Source organism: Diabrotica virgifera, chromosome 4 (genome assembly GCF_917563875.1).
Source record: "Diabrotica virgifera virgifera chromosome 4, PGI_DIABVI_V3a".
Classification (NCBI taxonomy): Eukaryota; Metazoa; Arthropoda; class Insecta; order Coleoptera; family Chrysomelidae; genus Diabrotica; species Diabrotica virgifera.
The window spans coordinates 178379215-178399086 of record NC_065446.1 but is presented as its reverse complement, the minus strand read 5'-3'; the positions used below and the strand labels follow the sequence as shown (position 1 = coordinate 178399086).

General features: G+C 33.2%; 1 protein-coding gene across 4 annotated transcripts in view; it reads left to right on the top strand.

Annotated features, from left to right (window-relative positions):
• Positions 1-551: 551 nt before the first annotated feature.
• The window catches only part of LOC114333462 (uncharacterized), a 230962-nt gene continuing 211641 nt past the window's right edge, over positions 552-19872 (top strand). For 2 of the 4 annotated variants that reach the window (XM_050648584.1, XM_050648582.1), the window contains exon 1: positions 589-777. In XM_050648584.1, coding sequence (XP_050504541.1) covers positions 749-777 — 29 coding nt within the window. In that variant the 5' untranslated portion in view covers positions 589-748. Of the gene's footprint in view, positions 778-19872 lie in introns of all 4 variants that reach the window. The other 2 variants (XM_050648583.1, XM_050648585.1) reach the window with 2 other exon arrangements.

The window sequence follows — 19872 nt, the reverse complement described above, 5'->3', positions numbered from 1 at the left end:
TGTTTCAGAAATAAAGATCTCTCTGATGATTGCTAACTTTTGAAGCGGAGACAGCACCTAGAGAAGAAGATAAAAACACAGTTTATGGATAGTTTTGTGTCATTTTTAATGTTTCCATATTTATAAATTTAATTAACAATATTGTTTACTTTTTAATTCTATTCCCCTTTATAAAAAATACCTACATGTTAACATATTGTGTAAAAATCAAATCAACTAAATTACTAATTCCACAAGCTTTTCACCTATGGCTAAGTACGATTGTGGCATCTGTCAGATTCGTCAATAATTACATGAAATAAGTCTCGACACAGCCAATACAGTATATGACGTCATAATTAATGACGCACTGAAAAATGATCATGAGAACAAGAATACAAAAATAGACAGTCACTGCGCACGCTAAATAATGACGTCACTGGCTTGATGAACTTTAATTCGCGTGTACCTAACTTTTTTATTTGCGTACACGTTAGCGTGCACCTAGACACGGTGTAAAATTTTGGAACACAACTGATTGCGATATCAATATGGAATGCGTTAGTTCCTGTCCTGTCATGTCATGTCAACGTCATACTTCGTTTAAAAAAAAAAGCATTTTGTTTTGCACTTTTTTGTTGCCGTTCTGTGCTTGGGATGTAACAAAAGCTAACGTTAAAATAAAAAAAATAGAAAACTAGGGTAAATATAAAAGCTATATTAGTGTTCACTAAAACAATATTTTCAGTATATGATTTTCATTTAATTTATGTTACAGCCCACAATGGCATATAATAAGTAAGTAGTCTTATCTGTATTCAAGCCGGTAGTTTTTGTGAAAATCCAGTTAATAACCACGCTTTTAATACTGATACGATGTTCTCAAACATTTTTTAACTCATGTTTTGTTTGGTTTGGTATGAAATAGTGCTTTTTTGCTTATATCATTAACTCTAGAATAGCATGGTAGCATGCTCAGATCTATATATGCCTAACTTAAGGTACCTACCATAATAGGTAATTAAACAAACTGGTTAGTAATATTGGCTCAAATAACTTTTGCCCATTTGGAGTATATACTGACTTTCAGTTTCAAGAACTTAATATTTACATAAGTATGAGGTATGTAGTTTTATTTCTTGGTGATGAATATGTAGTGTGTGGAATAAATATGTTTCTTAACCCGAGCAAAGTAAGAGAGACGTAATGTAGGCTTTAAAATATATCAAACACTACCTAAAATATCTCGAAACAAAAATTAACTGAAAAGTAGTACGATTTTTGCTTAAAGTGGAAGTTCCCAGGGATTGACTGTACCTATAGTGGTTAAAAATTTTACAATGAAGTAAAAACTTCTAGTGTAATTGGTATATGTGTAATAGGACCCTAAATTAAAACTCCAAATGGATTACAATTGTTTAAATGGTTCAGAACAAACATTTTTGGTCTTATAAAGATGTAGGTCAAACTGGCAACAGGTGGACACTCATAAATTTGAATATGCCAATCAGTTTTCATCACAGTTCAGGTGCAATCGCGTAACATGTCCATACATTCCACAGTAGCTGCTTCTTTAGTCTTGATTTAACAGGTGGTGGGTGTGTTTCTTTATTACAGTATTTGCATATTAGATTTTTTGACTCATCATACATTTAACCATAGTCCACCTTTGAGTTTTGAGAACAGTTAGGCCTGTCCTCAAAATTTGGGAACAATAATATGAACATTGGTTACCTGAAGAAAAGAAACAGAAGGTATATTTCTATTGTCTGAGTAAAAAGATGCACATGACTACTACATGAGAGTGCTAATAACTGGCAAAATAGCATAAAAGATGGAAACGTATTAAGTTCTGAGATAAAAAGAAATAAAACTAGTCGAGCTGGGAAATTTAGCGATATTAACCTATTAATTTACATCATATTGATTGTTTCCCACCTTTAGATGTATCGGACGAGTTTGGCAAATACCACTGTCACAGTGACAGTTTTAGTTGACATACTCCTCTGATACGTGTAAAGCTGGGAAACAATCAATATATTGTAAATAAAAAGGTTACTATCACTAAATTTCCCAGCTCGACTAGTTTCATTTCATTTTATCTCACAACTTAACATGTTTTCCATCTTTTGTGCTATTTTGCCGGTTATTAGTGCGTTCATCACTGTATATGTGGCAAACACTGAAGTAGTATATACATACAATGTGTGCAAACAAATAGTGTATATTGACTATTTATATTTGTGGCACTTACTATACTGAATTCGCTCTACCGAGATTCACTTCGACACATTCGGAATAGGAAACATACAACACAAAAATTCCTACCTCACACTATTAACTGCTAAAATCAACTTAATCTTTCATTAAAAAAAGAAGAGTTATTAGAAATAGTGTCTACTAATTTCATAAAGTTTTGTGGAGTTTATTTCTACAAAATATTTTTATCTTGTACGATAAATAATTTAATTTTATAAATAAATAATAATCACCCTCTCCAGGTTCAGGCTAAGTACTTAGTACTCAGCTAAGTACCTTCAGCATCTTTTGGGTGTCCTATAAAGAACAATACTTTGTATTGCTTTTTACAATTATAATTGCAATGATTAAAAACGTACATCTTGGCAGAACGATGGTCCAGAAACCGGAAAAGCAATCTAATATTTCACTTTGTTAGTTTGAACTATTTGTTTGCTTTGAGTGGATGTAGACTACCTGAAAAGTAAAGGCACCAAAAGTAACAAATAGAACGCCCCAGGTGTCGATAGTTAAAGTAATGAATCGTTACTTTTTCTTCTTTCTCATACACTTAGTGCCCTTCAGGGTGTCGGATGTAGGGTTCTACCTCTTATCCATTTCTTCCATGCACTTCTATTGGTGGCCAGGTTCTTCATGTCTCTTATAGTCATGTCTCTCTTTTCACCAATATCATGGATTTAATTCATCCATGTCTTCCTTGGTCTTCCATTTCTTCTTTTGTTTCCCATTTTGCCTTCATGTACCTTCTTTGTTAGTCTATTTTGCTCCATTTTCTCTATGTGGCCAAACAAGTTCATTTGTTTGTTTTCGATATTCCTCATTATCGATTCTTGCTCTAGCTCTCTCCTTATATCTTCATTTCTAAATCTTTCATAACTCCAGCCATTCTTCTCTTGTATTCCATCTTGGTCGCGTTGGTAATTAATATTTGTTACAATTAATATTCAACATTAATGAAAATTTTCATCACTGACATGACTGTGTTCCCAGTTTTTATCTATATTTTAGAAGTGTTTGTATAAGTCACACAATCTTTCCAATTTATAAAGATGGTCTGATAAGACTAAAAACATTTTTTCTGAACAATTTAAACAATTGGACGGGATTCTGCAGAATGGGTCCAACCCACACTTTGTTAAAACTGAGATATTAGCCAAAAACTTTATGTTAAAATTTAAAATTCTCTATTAAAAATAATTATGGTGAATATAACAAACCCGCATATATTTGCTTCATAAATCTAACGAAAGCATTTGACAGAGTCAAACTTAGCGATATATTACAGAAAATGAAGCAAAAAATTATACTGGCAAACATTGTGGAAGTCATAAAACAAATGAACAATAACAACACAACAAAAATTAAAACAAATAACACTACTACAGCCAACATACCAACACCAGGGATCAGACAGGGAGACAGCCTCGTCCATTTCTATTCAATATGCTAATTGATGAAATAATAGAAGATGTGCTGTCCACAACTCAACAGAACATATCCACACAGAAATTAAATTGCATTACCATTACGAAAGATCCAATTAGATGCAAGCTCGTGGTATGGGGGAAGGAAACCCATAGAACAGCTAACCAGCTCAAATATCTACATAGGTGTAGATTTATCAAGTTATCATGACCTAGCCAGAGACCAAAGAGAACAAATAAACAAGGCCCCAGTCATAGTGGATGTTTGAGAGATGTGGTCTGGAATAACCCATATATGAGAATGGACAGCAAAGTTAGAATTTATAAAACTTACATCAGACCTGTTATGACCTCTATGGTATTGAATCAAGAGACGACACCAATAAAACCAAGGGCATGCTACGAACAGCTGAAATGAAGATACTAAGAGCAATAGCATGGAAGGCAAGAAGGGATAGAATCCAAAACAACATCATCAGGGAACAATGTAGCGTGCAAGATGTAGTAAGATGGGATAGGCAAAGACGGAGAGAATGGTTCAGTCATTTAAAAAGAATGAAGGAGCACAGACTACCAAGAATTCCTCTCGCTAGAAGGAAAACCGGCTGGCAAGTGTCCACCGAGGAAACCACCAAAAAGATGGAGAGATAGCTGGCAGTCTACCTCTCAATAAATACTTCAACGTCAGAATTAACAGTCTACAACAAGTATAAGAAGAAGATTTATTTGTATCTACATAATTTTGAATAATATATTTAAGTCTATACATATATCTATTGTGTTCTTTTTCAACTAGACACTAGACAATACATTGCATCATTTAGGGTGCATAACTTATAAAGCAGTTTCTTTTAAAAACTCATTGATCCCTATTAAAATAAAACATCACATATTTAACAGATGATAAATTTGTGTTTTGAAGTTTTTCAAATCTTCTATTTGTTGATATAAAAAAGCATGAGTTTCTAAATAATCCATGGAATATTAGCATTGCATTTAGAATAAAGGCTGTATGTTGATTGAAGGACTAAAATACTAACATATCGTTGGTCTAATAAGCAAACTGCCTAAGTCCATTTTTTGCGAAAATTGTTTTATGGTGTCATCTAGTAGTAGACGGTAAAAGCTACCGCCTGACAATTCACACAAGCGCCAATATTATTTTATTTCGCTAAACTAATTTTGCTGAAGTCCAAACGTTCTTTCCCATTCATACGAATATTGATTGTGTCAATATTTCTGAAGTTGTTTCGATTGAAAACCTTAGAAAGTGTAAGTAAATAAATATATTTTGACTACTATTATTAATATGGATATTAGTGATGTAACGAATATTCGTATTCGCATTCGCGAATATTCGCATATTTTTGCATATTTGCATTCGAGAAATTTGTGCGAAGGTTTTGCGAATATAAATATCAGAAAAAAAAATAATTTGAAGATAATATTAGGTTGACAAAATCAAAATCTGTTAATTTCTTATCTTCTTTATATTAAGAAATGGTAACTTTACCTTGTATAATCACATTATCAGCCTTCACTTTATTTTATTATTTGGTATTATGTAGTAAAGCTTAAGATTCAGATTGATTTACACTAAATATCAATTAAATTTTCATTATAAATTTAGAAAACATGTCAAAAATAGACACAAATTAAAAAAACAGAATATTCGCATCCGCATTCGCGAATGTCGGTTGCAGATATTCGCATTTGTATTCGCGAATGTTCAAAAAATGACATTCGTTACATGTGATATACATAGGGCCGGTTGTTCGAAAGCTAATCAACAATGATCATTATCAAATATTTAATTACTGTCACCAACTGTCAATGTCAACTTTGTTTGGGTTCCTGAAAACATAGTATGAAATTACTTAATCAATTATGTTAATAATTGTTATGTTAATTGATTAACTAATCTCATAATTTTAATCAATTATGTTTTCAGCAACCCAATAAAAGTTGACATTGACAGTTTTGGTGACAGTAATTAAATATTTGATAGTGATCATTGTTGATTAGCGTTCGAACAACCGGCCCATAGTATAATAAGTAGAAAGTTTGTGTAAATATTTTGTTTAATTAATTTTGGTCAATTATGTATTGCATGGAGTTAGGCAATTTTCTCTTTTTAACTTTTGTTCCAAAGTTTTTTGTCTCCTGTAAAACTTTCAATTTGTGACTTAGGTAATTTGTTTATTAGACTGACGATATATAGTAGTGCCATATAAGTATCCTGAACAACGCATTGTGCGAAATAAAAGTGTAAACATTTTCACCAGAGTTTATTCCGATTTTTGAGGTAATAGTGCGAAATAAAATATTAACTATATGCGAACATTTGTATAAGGTCATAAACTATCTAAAGTGCAAAAAATAGTGGCAAAAATCGGCCTATAAGTAACTTATAGAACATTTTATGTTAATCAAAACAAACGACATTTTATAAATTCCAGTTCTTTTGACAACAGATAAGAGAACAAGTCTTGATCAAATTAAAAGCGACGTTGCCGGTTTTCCAAAAAGTTTTAAAAATCCAAGAAAGGAAATCAATCAATTAATAATAAACTAAGTAAACAAGATTTCGAAGTAAAAAGAATTTTAATATATTTAAAGTCATACTCATACTCAATTATTGCTTGAGAAGTTCTAGAGCCTTCGCCGGGTCGACTGGGGAACTAGAGCTTATCGCTTGCTTTAATATAGAGTACAAATACATAAAAAATGGTGGATAGTGATAATGATTACACCTCAGAAGACAGTAAAAAGAGAAGTCTAGAGATAGATGCAGACAATATTTTTAACAAGAGCAAGAAACTATCCAGAACACCAACCAAACAACAGAAAGATGAAAACAAAATTGATCAGCTTTTAAAAATGATGCAAAATTTAACAGATCAAACACAAAGTTTAACATCGGAGGTAAAAGGAATAAAAGAAGAACAACGAGAATATAGAAATGACCTCCGAGAATTAAGAAAAGAAATAAATGAATTCAAACAAAGTAACCAACAACTACAAAAAGAAAATGATGAAATGAAACAGGAACTAAAGATAGTGAAAATGAAGGTAGAAAAGTTCGAGAAAGAGAGAAAAGCTAACAATGTTATTGTCCAGGGTCTACCGATGGATACAAATAACCCAAATGTAGTCAATGAGGTTATGGCAGATTTCGTGGAAAGAGAATTAGGTATTAAAGTAGAAATAGAAGAAGCTTATAAAATAGGGGACAAAACATGTCTTGTAAAACTAAAAAACAAAAATGAAAAAATAAAAATTATGAAGAACAAAAACAAACTAAGGAATTCAAAGCCGGAAATATATATCAATAACGATCTAACGCAAGAAGAGATGAAAATACAACAAGAAATACGGAGAATTGCAAAATTTCAAAAAGAAAACGGTAAGAACACTAGAGTAGGTTATCAAAAATTAATTATTGACGGGACTGAATGGAAATGGAACAAAGAGAAGAATGAACTGGAAAGGGCAAAGCAGGACACGCCAAAAAACTGATAAAAAAACAAATATTGGATACAACACAAAAAACGGACACGAAAATGGCAAAGGAAAAGGACCTGAACAGATTAGATAAAATAAAACATACGAACACAAAAAAATATAATAAAAAACCGAAAAAATGTGATCAACTAAAAATAAGTACGTGGAACATCAGAACAATGCTTGAACCAGGAAAAATGCAGGATATCGTCTCAGAACTAGAAAGATACCAAATTGATATTGCAGTGATTCAAGAAATCAGATGGGCAGGTCAAGGAGAAATAAATAGAAAAAACTACACACTACAGTACTCGGGACATGAAAAACAAGGTCAATATGGAGTTGCTTTCATAATTATGGGAAAAATAAAAAATAACATTATGCAATTTAAACCAATAAATGAACGTATGGCTTACCTGAGAATTAACGCCAAACCATTTAATATATCAATCATAAACGTATATGCCCCAACTGAAAGTGCTACTGTGGAGGAAAAAGACAAATTGTATGAGGAACTCGAACGAGAAATGGAGAAGTTACCTAGAGAAGACACAATACTGGTAATGGGAGATTTTAATGCCCAAATAGGTAAGGAAGACTACATTAACCAAGTAGCAGGTAAGCACACAATACACGAAAAAACTAACGACAATGGCCAACGATTATGTAATCTAGCATCTAGTACCAATATGATTATCGTTAGTACAAAATTCGAACATCCCAAATACCATAAAGTGACGTGGATTTCCCCAGACCAAAAAACATGGTCACAAATAGACCATATTCTGATTACAAGAAGGAAGCAAACATCGGTAACAGACGTGAGGTCCTACAGAGGTGCACATGCAGACACAGACCATTTTATGGTGACTGCAAAAGTAAGACAAAAAGTCAAAAGAACACTAAAAAACACGACAACAAAAAATAAATGGCACGTAGAAAAACTGAATACTCCAGACATAAGGATTAAATATGCTGATGACATGAACAAAAAACTGAAGGAACAATCTAAACCTACAAAGGATATAGAAACAGAATGGAGAAATATAAAAAAATGTATAAATGAAACAGCGGAAGTACACGTAGGGATAAAAAGAAACAAAAAAAGACAAGAATGGTATAATGAAGAATGCCATAAAATGTTAAAAAAGAAGGTAGAAATGAGACAAATGTGGATAAGAACAAATAGACAGGATTATAGGGAAGAATACAATATAATAAGGCATGCATGTAAGAAAAAAATAAGGAAAATTAGACGTGAGTGGTTGGATGATAAGATAAAAGAAATAGAAAAAGAGAGTAAGAACAGAAACACAAAAGAATTCTATAAGAAAATTAGTGAGCAGAACAAAACGTTTAAAGGAAAGATAAAAAGCATAAAAGATAAAAATGGAAAAGTATCAGAAAACGATGAAGAGTATAAAGAAATTTGGACTAACTATTTTAAAGAATTATTAACAGAACAACAAGGTCAAGACCTAAATGAAAACAGAGGAGAAGAGACAATGATGTTAGGAAACCAGCTACAAATACCAACAAAAGAGGAAGTTGAGGAAATTATTAATAGCAGCCGTAATGGTAAAGCCTCAGGATCGGACTGTATCAATATGGAGCTTATAAAATATGGTGGTGAAGAATTAAAAGATAGATTATACAATTTAATAAAAGACATATGGGACGAAGAAAAAATGCCGGAAGAATGGTACAAAGGACAAATTATCACGATTCATAAAAAAGGAGATCAACAGATGTGTAAAAACTACAGAGGACTGACGCTATTAAACACAGCATATAAAATCATGTCCGCCTTAATACAACGAAGACTGACCGAAGCTACCACGAATATCATAGGACACTATCAATGCGGATTTGTTAAGGGAAAGTCTACAACAGATGCCATACATACAGTTAAACAAATTATGGAAAAAGCTCATGGATATAAAATAGAAATTGAACTGCTTTTTATAGATTTTCGACAAGCATTTGATACAATAAATAGATCAAAACTAATGGTAGCTCTGAAAGAAATGGGAATACAACATAAATTAAGAAGATTAATACAAATGACAATGAGTAGAACTGTAGTTAGTATAAAAACTCAAGTAGGCGACACAGAAGAATTTGTCATCAATAAAGGGGTGAGACAAGGAGATTCATTATCAGCAACTCTGTTTAATCTTGCCCTAGAATACGTCGTCAGGAAGATCAACAAAGGCACCCTCCGAACGAGAGAAGGACAAATAATAGCATACGCTGATGATATTGTGCTAATAACAAAAAATAGAAAAACAATGGAACGAATGTTAAACGAAATGGTAACAGAAGGAAAAGTAATGGGATTAAAAATAAACCAAGAGAAAACCAAAATAATGAGATTTGACAAAAACTTTGAAAACAGAAAGGTTAGAGTAGGAGAATACACTTTTGAAGAAGTCGAAAAATTTAAATATTTAGGAATATTAATAACAAACAATGGAGAAAGAGAAACCGAAATCAAAGAAAGGATTATTACAGCAAATAAGAGCTTCCATGCAAATAAAAAATTACTTAAAAATAAGTTATTGAGTAAGAAATCAAAAATGAAAGTATACAAAACAATAATTCGACCGACGATGATGTATGCAGCCGAAACTCTTAGCATGACAAAAAAACAAGAGGAAAACCTTAGAAAACAAGAAAGAAAAATACTAAGAGCAATATTAGGACCAATAAAAATAAATGACAATGAATTTAGACAAAGAACGAACCTTGAGTTACTGGAAGAAATTGAGGAGGATATAGTATGTAAAATAAAACAGCAAAGAGCAAAATGGCTAGGACACATATGGAGATCCGGATCAACTACGACGATATACTCAATATTGGAATGGACACCAGCTGGCAAAAGAAGACGTGGAAGACCAAGATCTACATGGTTACAAGAAGTAGTAAGTGATCTCAACAATGCGGGCATACGACATTGGAAAGGGAAAACCAGAGACAGGAAAGAGTGGAGAAAAATAACAGAGAAAATTAAATAACGAACATGAGGACTGATCTACCTCAAAACATAGATCTAGAGAGCGTAAGCGGCGTAACCCCTAAAGGGGTGTTTAGCCACTATATATATATATATAAGTATCCTATTAATTTAAAAAAATGTTTTTCAAGATTATCCTTGTTGCTTTCCGTTTCGTTTTGATTTGCTATTGTTTGATTGTTTTGCACTTGGTTTTTGTTAACCTTGATTATACAAGACTAGTGAAGCCCAGAATGCATTGTCCTGTCTGAAAAATTAAAATTTCTATTTGTTTTGAAAAACCTTTCAAAATGCGTCTTACTCGAGACTATTATTATGTAACATACTATGTTGTACCACTCCATATTCCACTCACATCTTTCATACTCTCCTTTTCTGGGGTCATGCAGCCACTTACAGAGTATTTAACACTATGAGATGCAAAGTACATTAAAGTTATCCATTATTTTAAGTATTTTCAGATGCAGAGTGGCTCAAGCGTTGGTTGCATGACTAATGACTTCTTGAATCTGCCTCATTATAAATATAGTATCCGTTCATGATCTTCCTGACCTATAATTCTGCAAGTGTTATACAGTGAAAACCGTTTATAATGGACTCCAAGGTACCTAGGATTTTGTCTATTATAGGCGATTTCTATTACAACTAATAAATCATTTATAATGGACTGTCTACTATTCGTGATTTTTATCGTTTATAATGGACATTCCATTATAAATGATTTTCCAAAAATTACACGATGTATGTTCTACTTAGAGTTTATGACAAATGTATCTTGCCTGTAACTACATATGGACTGGAGACCATGGCCTTTACAAAGAAAACCTTAGAGCAGCTCAGTACAACTCAAAGAGCGATGGAGAGGGCCATGCTAGGGATTAGTTTGAGAGACAAAATTCGAAATATCGACATTCGTGAAAGAACAAAGATTACTGATGTCGCAGAACGTATAGCAAGGCTCAAGTGGCAATGGGTCGGACATGTTGCCCGAGATAATCCCGAAAAATGGACACAGAGACTAACAAACTGGAGACCAAGAGAGAACAGGCGAGGAGTAGGCAGACCGCAGAAGAGGTGGGCAGATGATACCAAACAAGTCACGGGCAAACAGTGGATGAGAATTGCCAAGAGTTGAAATCGATGGAAGCAAATGGAAGAGGCCTATGTCCAGCAGTGGACGAACACAGGCTGAAGAAGAAGAAGAAAGATGTTCTACTTATTGACAAACGCAAGAATACTAGAAAACCAGATTTGATTGCACAATGTGAGGAACAAATTTTGACGATCTGTCTATTACAACCGATTTTTACAGGAGATGGGAGGGGAATTTGTGTCTATTACAGTTATTGTCTATTACAAATGGTTCCTATGCATTAACTCCATAACATTTGAAGGGGCTGGAGGATTTGTCCACTACAAGTGATCGTCTCTGATTCCATTATAAACGGTTTTCACTGTAATTTTATTCACTTTAGTTGTTAATTTGAATGTTGTGTTTAATAAATTAATTCCGCAGTAATTCTCCAGGCCCAATTTGTCCCCCTTTTTGAAGAGAGGTATTAGGATGGTTGTCCTCTTTTCTTGTGGTATTCTGTTTTGTTCAATTATTATGTTCTGGATTAGTTTTAATAGTTGTTTGGTCAGATCTTGTCCTTCATACCTTAGGAGTTTGTTCAATATCCTGTCCTCTCCTGGTGATTTTCTATTTTTTAATTTCCTTAATGCTTCCTTTACCTTTGCTACTCCAATGTTTATTTCTTCGTTTGTCGTCACTTCAGGTGTTGGTGGTTCATTATCGTTACCTTTAGCAACTAGATATCAAAAGTAGTTTGCCTATGTTTCCTTCTGAATGTGTTTCGTTTTTATTCGTTCATTCATTTCTTTTCTTTGTCCTCTGTTATTCTCCCTATTTCCTTATGTTCTGTAGAAGCCAGTTACAGTTGTTTTTAGAAGCTCTCCCAGTGTTCCCTTTTTATTTTTCTGGCTACTGATTTACTTATTTGTAATACAATATCTAACGAAAAAGTATCATACCGAGGCGAAAGTCGCCTATGATGGCATAACTTTAACTCAATTTTTTAAGTGTATTTAAAATTTTCTAAGCATTTTTGTGGTGCCAAGTGATTCGAACTTAAGCTACATTTTAAGTTTTGTACAATATAATATTGATTTTGAACGTTTTTTGCACGCTTTTAATTTTTTTGAATTAACAAGTATGCCAACATAATTGACACACATTTCCTATGATGGCACACCATTTATTTTAAAACAAAAGAACTTAATTTTTTATGTTTTATTACGAAAAATAACAACAAAAATTAAAAAATAAATTCGTAATGTTCTACTAAAAGGTTATTAAGCAAATAATATTATTTATAAACACAATTCTCATAGTATAAACTGTTTTATTTTTTCACCACATCCGCACATTATGCATGGCACCATGAATGGCATGTCTGACACCAAATCCATATTTTCTTTTGATTTAGATAGGGAGTACAGTTAATTACAATACAAACAACCGACATCAGGGTTGTCGTCTTTAAGATCATTCCAGAATTCCGCTTGTTCTTCTTCTTCTTAACTGCTATTTTTTCCACGAAAACTTTCTTCGTGGCGCTTCTTGGCAGTTTTTTTCTTTATTAAATTGCTTTTTCTTCTTACTTCTGTCTGAGCTCAAATCAGGTCTGGAGTAGAATTGAGCATTAGTCCAGGGCCCATCTGTTTTGAGATGGACGTTGAGAGGTGACTCAAATTTTTTTGCAGAAATTGCTTGAAAATAACTCAAATAATAATATTTGAGTTATCCTCCCTCTCAAAAAGGTCCGGAACATTGTTTAAATAATTAAAATGTCAAAAAATGAAGGAAAAATTCGATTTTTTTCTTCGTTTTTTGATTATAACTTTAAAAGTATTCATTTCCCAGAAAAGATGTACTGACATAAAGGTTGCGTAATTAAATTTTCTACAATATAGAATTAGTTAAAAGTTGAAAAAATAGTCACCCTTGTTGCAAAATAGCAATATTTGCGAAAAAAAACATACAAAAACAAGTATTCGAATTTTACGTTTTTCAACCATTTATGCTACACTTATGACCTTCATATTTTACCCAGAAAAACTTTATGATACAGTAAAATAATACTGTAAATTTCATTAAGATCGGTTCAATAGATTTTGCAAAATAAATTTTGAAATCCAGCTTTCGCAAAAACAATTCATTTTTTCAAAATGTTACAGGACTGAAAATAAAGCAGATAGCAAGTTGAAATTTTTTGCGTATAGAAGTGTACTGTACCTTTCATTTGCAATTTGCAAAATTAAAATCGATTAACTACCACGGCGTCAGGAATTTTTTTAAATAAACATTAATTATTGGTGCTACGCGCAGGACAGCGGTGTTCGATTCACATGAAGTTGATTTCTTCCAATCTTCATCTAATATATTATTTTCTTACTCTATATTTTGTTGTATTTTAATATTTTAATTCCACAAAAATCAAACTAATTTTATTATTGTTTGTGAAATATTGTTTAAACAATTGTATATGTTTAAAAATAATAAACATTTATTCTCAAGTTAAAATATATGAACAAAGAAAGTTTTTGCTAAAAAAAGTGTTATTTCAAAGGATAGAGTATGTGTTTTTATTTTGCAATAAACAAATTTATTTATTTATATCGAAATGTAATAAAAATTAAAATGTATCAATAATTATCAAAGGTCATTGGAATGCCCAATCAGATCAAACTATCCGGTGTCCTGCGCGCAACACCAATAATTAATGTTTATTTAAAAAAATTCCTGACGCCGTGGTGGTTAATCGATTTTAGTTTTGCAAATTGAAAATAAAAGGTACAGTACACTTCTATAAGCAAAAAAAATTTCAACTTGCTATCTGCTTTATTTTCAGTCCTGTACCAGTTTGAAAAAATGAATTTTTTTTGCGAAAGCTGGATTGCAAAATCTATTGAACCGATCTCAATGAAATTTACAGTATTGTTTAACTGTATCATATAGTTTTTCTGGGTGAAATTTGAAGGTCCTAAGTTTAGCATAAATGGTTGAAAAACGTAAAATGCGAATACTTGTTTTTGCATAGTTTTTTCCCAATTATTGCTATTTTGCAACAAGGGTGACAATTTTTTAAATTTCCGACCAACTCTATATTATAGGAAATTTAATTACACAACTTTTATGTTAATACAACTTTTCTCGGAAATGAATACTCTTAAAGTTATAATCAAAAAACGAAGAAAAAAATCGAATTTTTCCTTCATTTTTTGACATTTTGATTATTTAAACAATGTTCCGGACCTTTTTGAGAGGGAGGATAACTCAAATATTATTAATTGAGTTATTTTCAAGCAATTTCTGCAAAAAAATTTGAGTCACCTCTCAACGTCCAAATGTACTAATATTTTTACAGATGCGCCCTGGTCTACATACCGTTCTTCCCACGTTATCGCTTTTTTCCATTTTCTGGTTTACAATTTTACAATGCTGGTCCTTATTTTTTGTACAAATGAAGGTCCACGCACATTAGCTTTTGGCATTTTAATTTCAGATTTCGAAGATATTTCATCATTAGTATTTTTGGAGTGAATAATGGATGCTTATAAACGCTTTTCTTCTGGACTTTCTATGATGGCATACCTGTGCCATCATTGGATACCCTGAAGTGTGCCATCATAGGCAAAAACCGGCATTTTATTAAAAGAAGAGAAAAAATCTTAAATCGAAAGACCACTTCAAAATAACACACACAACAAACATAATATGTCTATATATTATTCAAGGCGTTATGTAATCTTTTCTTCTATTTATTGTACTGAATTCTAAATTTTAATTTTATGTAATATTACTACGGGATTTGCCGAAAAATGTATAATTTTCCTACTCTCACAAAAAGCATCAGAGCACCATAAACTTTATATGAAACTACAAACTGACTATCTAGCATACACTAATACATCAGTTTTCAGAATAAGTGGACTGCGTTCTAAAATACACTCACTATGCCATCATAGGCACTATGCCATCATAGACGACTTTCTCCTATATAAACCACAAACACTTACACATTTCAGTCAGACATGATATCGCACCTCCGCTCAAAGAGTGTCATAACTCATAAAATTTAAAATCTGTTTTATTGCACCAACAGTTTAATAAAACTATAAACTCCTATGTCACATAGTGTCACGTCTGTGGGTCAAGTATTAATTTATCGTTAGATAACACTAGTGTCATTATACGATTATCCAAAATCATCGACGCACCGAACACAAACACTGTCGACTTGTGCAAATCATTTGTCCATCTAAAATATGTATAAAGCGTCGTTTTAAGACAGTATATGTGATTACTTTATTTCACTTATTTATCTTTCTTTTTGCAGTGTTTAATGTTGTTACTTGTATTTAAAATTACATCATTAAAAAGTATATCTAAGTCTGTTAACCAGATAATAATAATGATATTATATTCTGTACTGCGTCACTTTTGATAAATAATATTTCGTAAATTTTTCGTTATTTTATCTGCATAGTGTCACAACTCAAAAAAATTTAATATACTTATTTTATAGAGCTTCAAAAACCACTGTAACTGACTAAAATAGTTATTATTATAACTTTAATAGCTTTTGAATTAAACCCGAAAATGTAGGACAAACTTTAAACGTCATTTTCTCAAATCTTTGCTTTTTTGACTTATGACACTCTTTGAGCGGAGGTGCGATATTAGAATCCTACCTGAGATGGACGCATATCTCTCTCTCTCCTGTCGTTTCCCCATTACTGAGGATCGTGATTTCTTCCAATATTCCTAACAATGTTTCTCTATTGGTCTCTATCTTCAGCTGCTCTAAGAGCTTCTCAGAATGAGTTTCCAGCTGAATGCTTTATTTGGTTAGACCATCTAGTTGGTGATCGTCCTCTTGATCTTCTCCCCGGAACGTTTCCAGAAACAATTAATCTCTCCAAACTGTCGTCACCTCTGCGAACCACGTGACCAAAGAATTGCAGAATTCGTTGCAGACATATTGTGGACAGCCTTTTTTTAATATTGAGTTGGTTTAGAATGGAAACGTTTGTCCTATGAGCTGTCCAAGGTATGCGCAGCATTCTTCTCCAGCATCACATCTCAAAGGCATCAATTTTTTGGCGCTCGCATGCGCGAAGAGTCCAAGTCTCTGCTCCATATAGAAATATTGAGAATACATGGGCATGCACCAGTCTCATCTTGATATTTTGAGAGGTAGATCTGTCTTTCCAAACTTTAGTTAGGCGACTCATCGCATTTTTTGCCATACCAATACGTCTCCGAACTTCTGCTTAACAGTTACCATCTTTAGTTATACTAGACCCGAGATAGACAAAGGTGTTTACTATCTGGTATTCCTGTAATATGTTAGTCAGTTGAATAGTGTCAAATCTGTCGGCCACCATTATTTTTGTCTTAGCTTTATTGATTTTCAGACCAACTTTATTGCTTCCGTACTCAACTCTTCGCAGAAGATCAAACATTTCTTGCTCATTTGCTGCTATAAGTGTAGTGTCATCAGCAAATCTTAAATTGGAGATTTTCCTACCAGCTACTGTTACTCCACCGGCGTATCCTTCTAAAACCATCCTCATGACATGTTAACCATAAATGTTAAATAAGTCAGGTGACAACACGCATCCTTGTCTAACACCTCTCTCGGTCTTGAATTGGTTTGAGAACTTCTGATCTAGTCGTACTGTCGCTATATTAGACTGGTACAGATTTTTAATAAGTGTCACCAGGTGCATTGGTGCGCCCATTTCTATTAAAATTGGTCACAGATTTATCCAGCTTACACAATCAAATGCCTTTTGGTAGTCAACGAAGCATATAATCATAGGTACTTGAAATTCTCTAGACTTTTCAATGAGTTGTCTCAGGTTCAGGATTTGTTCCATTGTACCTTTACCCTTTACAAACCCCGCTTGCTCCTGAGGTATTTGGTAATCTAGATAGGTCGTTAATCTGTTTTTGATGATATGCAACAATATTTTACTAGCATGTGTTATTAGTAACAGTGTGCGGTAGTTTTCACATCTGGTAGTAGTTCCTTTTTTGTGTAGTGGGATATAAATTGAGGTACACCAATCAGATGCCCATTTTCCTGAATTCCAAACAGCGACAGATAGAATGGATGATATGTAATCTTTTGTCACCTAGTAACTGTAGTATTTCACATGGTATTGAATCAATGCCTGGGGATTTATTTCTCTTTAGTGATTTAATTGCATCTTTGACTTCAGCGAGTAAGACAGTAGGTTCTCATACAACCCTCATATAGACGCATATGAGGGTTGTCTTTTTAGTTTTGCATATAGCCATGAAGATGAAAAGTATAAAGACTTAAAGTACTATTGTTTTTCAAAATACGTCCCACCAAGATCGATAAACTTTTACATACATTCAAATCAGTTGGTAAAACAGTTAGTCCAGTCAGTTGACACCTGCAAAATCGCTGTTTTAAAGGCATCGATGGCTTCTGACGACTGGAATTGCTGCCCATGCGTTGAATCCTTGATCTTTGGAAACATGAAAAAGTCATTGGGACTTACATAGGTCAGGACTATTGGTCCTAATTATTCGATGTTTTTAAGCTCCAAAAACTCTATTGTCTTTTGGGCAGTGTGAGCACTTGAATTGTCCTGATGTAGGATGATTCTCCGTTGTGTGTTGCTTTGTTGGAGTTTTGCGATAACTTCTGGTAAATGAACGGTTATATACTAATCAGAAGTAACTAAAAGTTGCGATCATTTTCTCTGACGCACTTCGAGAACGGACAACTTTCGTTAGTTTTTCCTCATCGTGAAATACCCACACAGCGGATTGGCGTGTATTTTCCTGTTCATAGGATTTATTCCAACATGCATCGCCACTAACAATACTATAAACTTATTTATGTAGGGTAGGTAATAAGTCTACTACTCACAAGCTTAGATTTTATTTATTTAAAGTATAAAAGTAAAAGTTGGGCGACCAGTTTCGATGTTTAAAATATACATCATCATCAGGTCCTTAAGAAGCTAAGATATCAGTACATAGAATTAGCAAATTAGCCCCCTCCCTCTAGACATTTTTTATATTAAAGAATTTTTGTGAGACCAACGAGACAACTAGTTCTAGAACAGTGTCTAGAGTCTAGCGGGAGGGGGCTAATTCTATGTAACGATAATAATAATAATAACGATTGCTAATTCTATGTAACGATATCTTAGCTTCTTAAGGACATGATGATGATGTATATTTTAAACATCGAAACCGGTCGTCCAACTTTTACTTTTACACTTTAAATAAATAAAATCGAATAATCTTGTGAGTAGTAGACTTTTTATCTACCCTACATAAATAATATCGCTGGTACTATACATACCTATGATTAATGTGACTCCTAATACATTTCCAGTGAAAATAATAACTCTTTGATAAGTGTTGACGATTCTTTTTCTTTTTTGTATGCGTGTCCGCTAAGATTATAATTCCCAAAATATTTATAACGAAAAGATTTAGTTTATAATAGATGCCGACGAAAACAATTATTTCCCTTTCTGTTTCTGCCGCGAAAACAATTATTTCTGAGAACTTTTTGGTAATTATAATTTTCTTAGACCCACAGAAGAAATGATGTTTTTTGCTGATACTCCCCAAAAAATGAATTTTTCCGCTAACACTTTATTAGGGATTATAATTTTCACAGTCATATAATTGAAAATAATATTTTTCACGGCGTTCATTGAAAGTTCTACTCTTAACGGCATTTTTCGGAGTTATACTTTTCGCAGGCGGCGGCGATATGTGCTCACATCAGTTACCATTTCAATATTTGAATACTATAAACGTTTTTTAAGCTTCTTTTGTTGAACGGTTCCAATGTTTTTTGATACCAATTGACGCAAACCGATTTTTGCTCTTCTGTGAGCAAATGAGGGACTTTGTAACACCCAGTTCTTCATGGAGGATCTTTAGGATGGAGGTATTCTTAATCAGCTGACGAACCGCATCAATGTTTTTCTGACTGCTGTTTTGGGTGGACCTGGCCTGGATTCATCACTGAGAATGAAAATAGTTGGCTGGTGTGATGTTTCATTCTTCTTCTTCTTTTTGTATAGACATGACTCTGTCTGTTTTTTTCAATGTGCCTCTAGTAAGTTGTCGTTCCATCGTTTTCGTGGTCTTCCCACTGATCGTCTTCCTATTGGGGAACCGTCTCTCGCTGTCCTGACTACCCTATTTGTTGTCATTCGGCTTATGTGGTCATTCCATTCTATTCTTCTGTTTCTTACCCAGTTATTAATGTTATCCACCTTGCATCTCCGTCGTATATCTGTACTTCTAGCTCTGTCCCATAGAGTCTTACCATCGATTTTTCGAAGGGTTTTCATCTCAGCTGTTTCGAGCAATCTTTTTGTCCTCTCTGTGTCGGGTTGTGTTTCTGCCGCGTATGTCATTATTGATCTGATGACGGTTTTGTAAATTCTGCCTTTCATTTCTTTTCCGATTTTTTTATTTCTCCATATTGTGTCATTTAGGCAACCTGCGGCTCTTTTTGCTCTATTCACTTGATCTTCCACTTCTGTTTCGAGCCTTCCGTAGCTAGATAGTGTGATGCCTAGGTATTTAAACTCCATCACTTGTTCTATTAT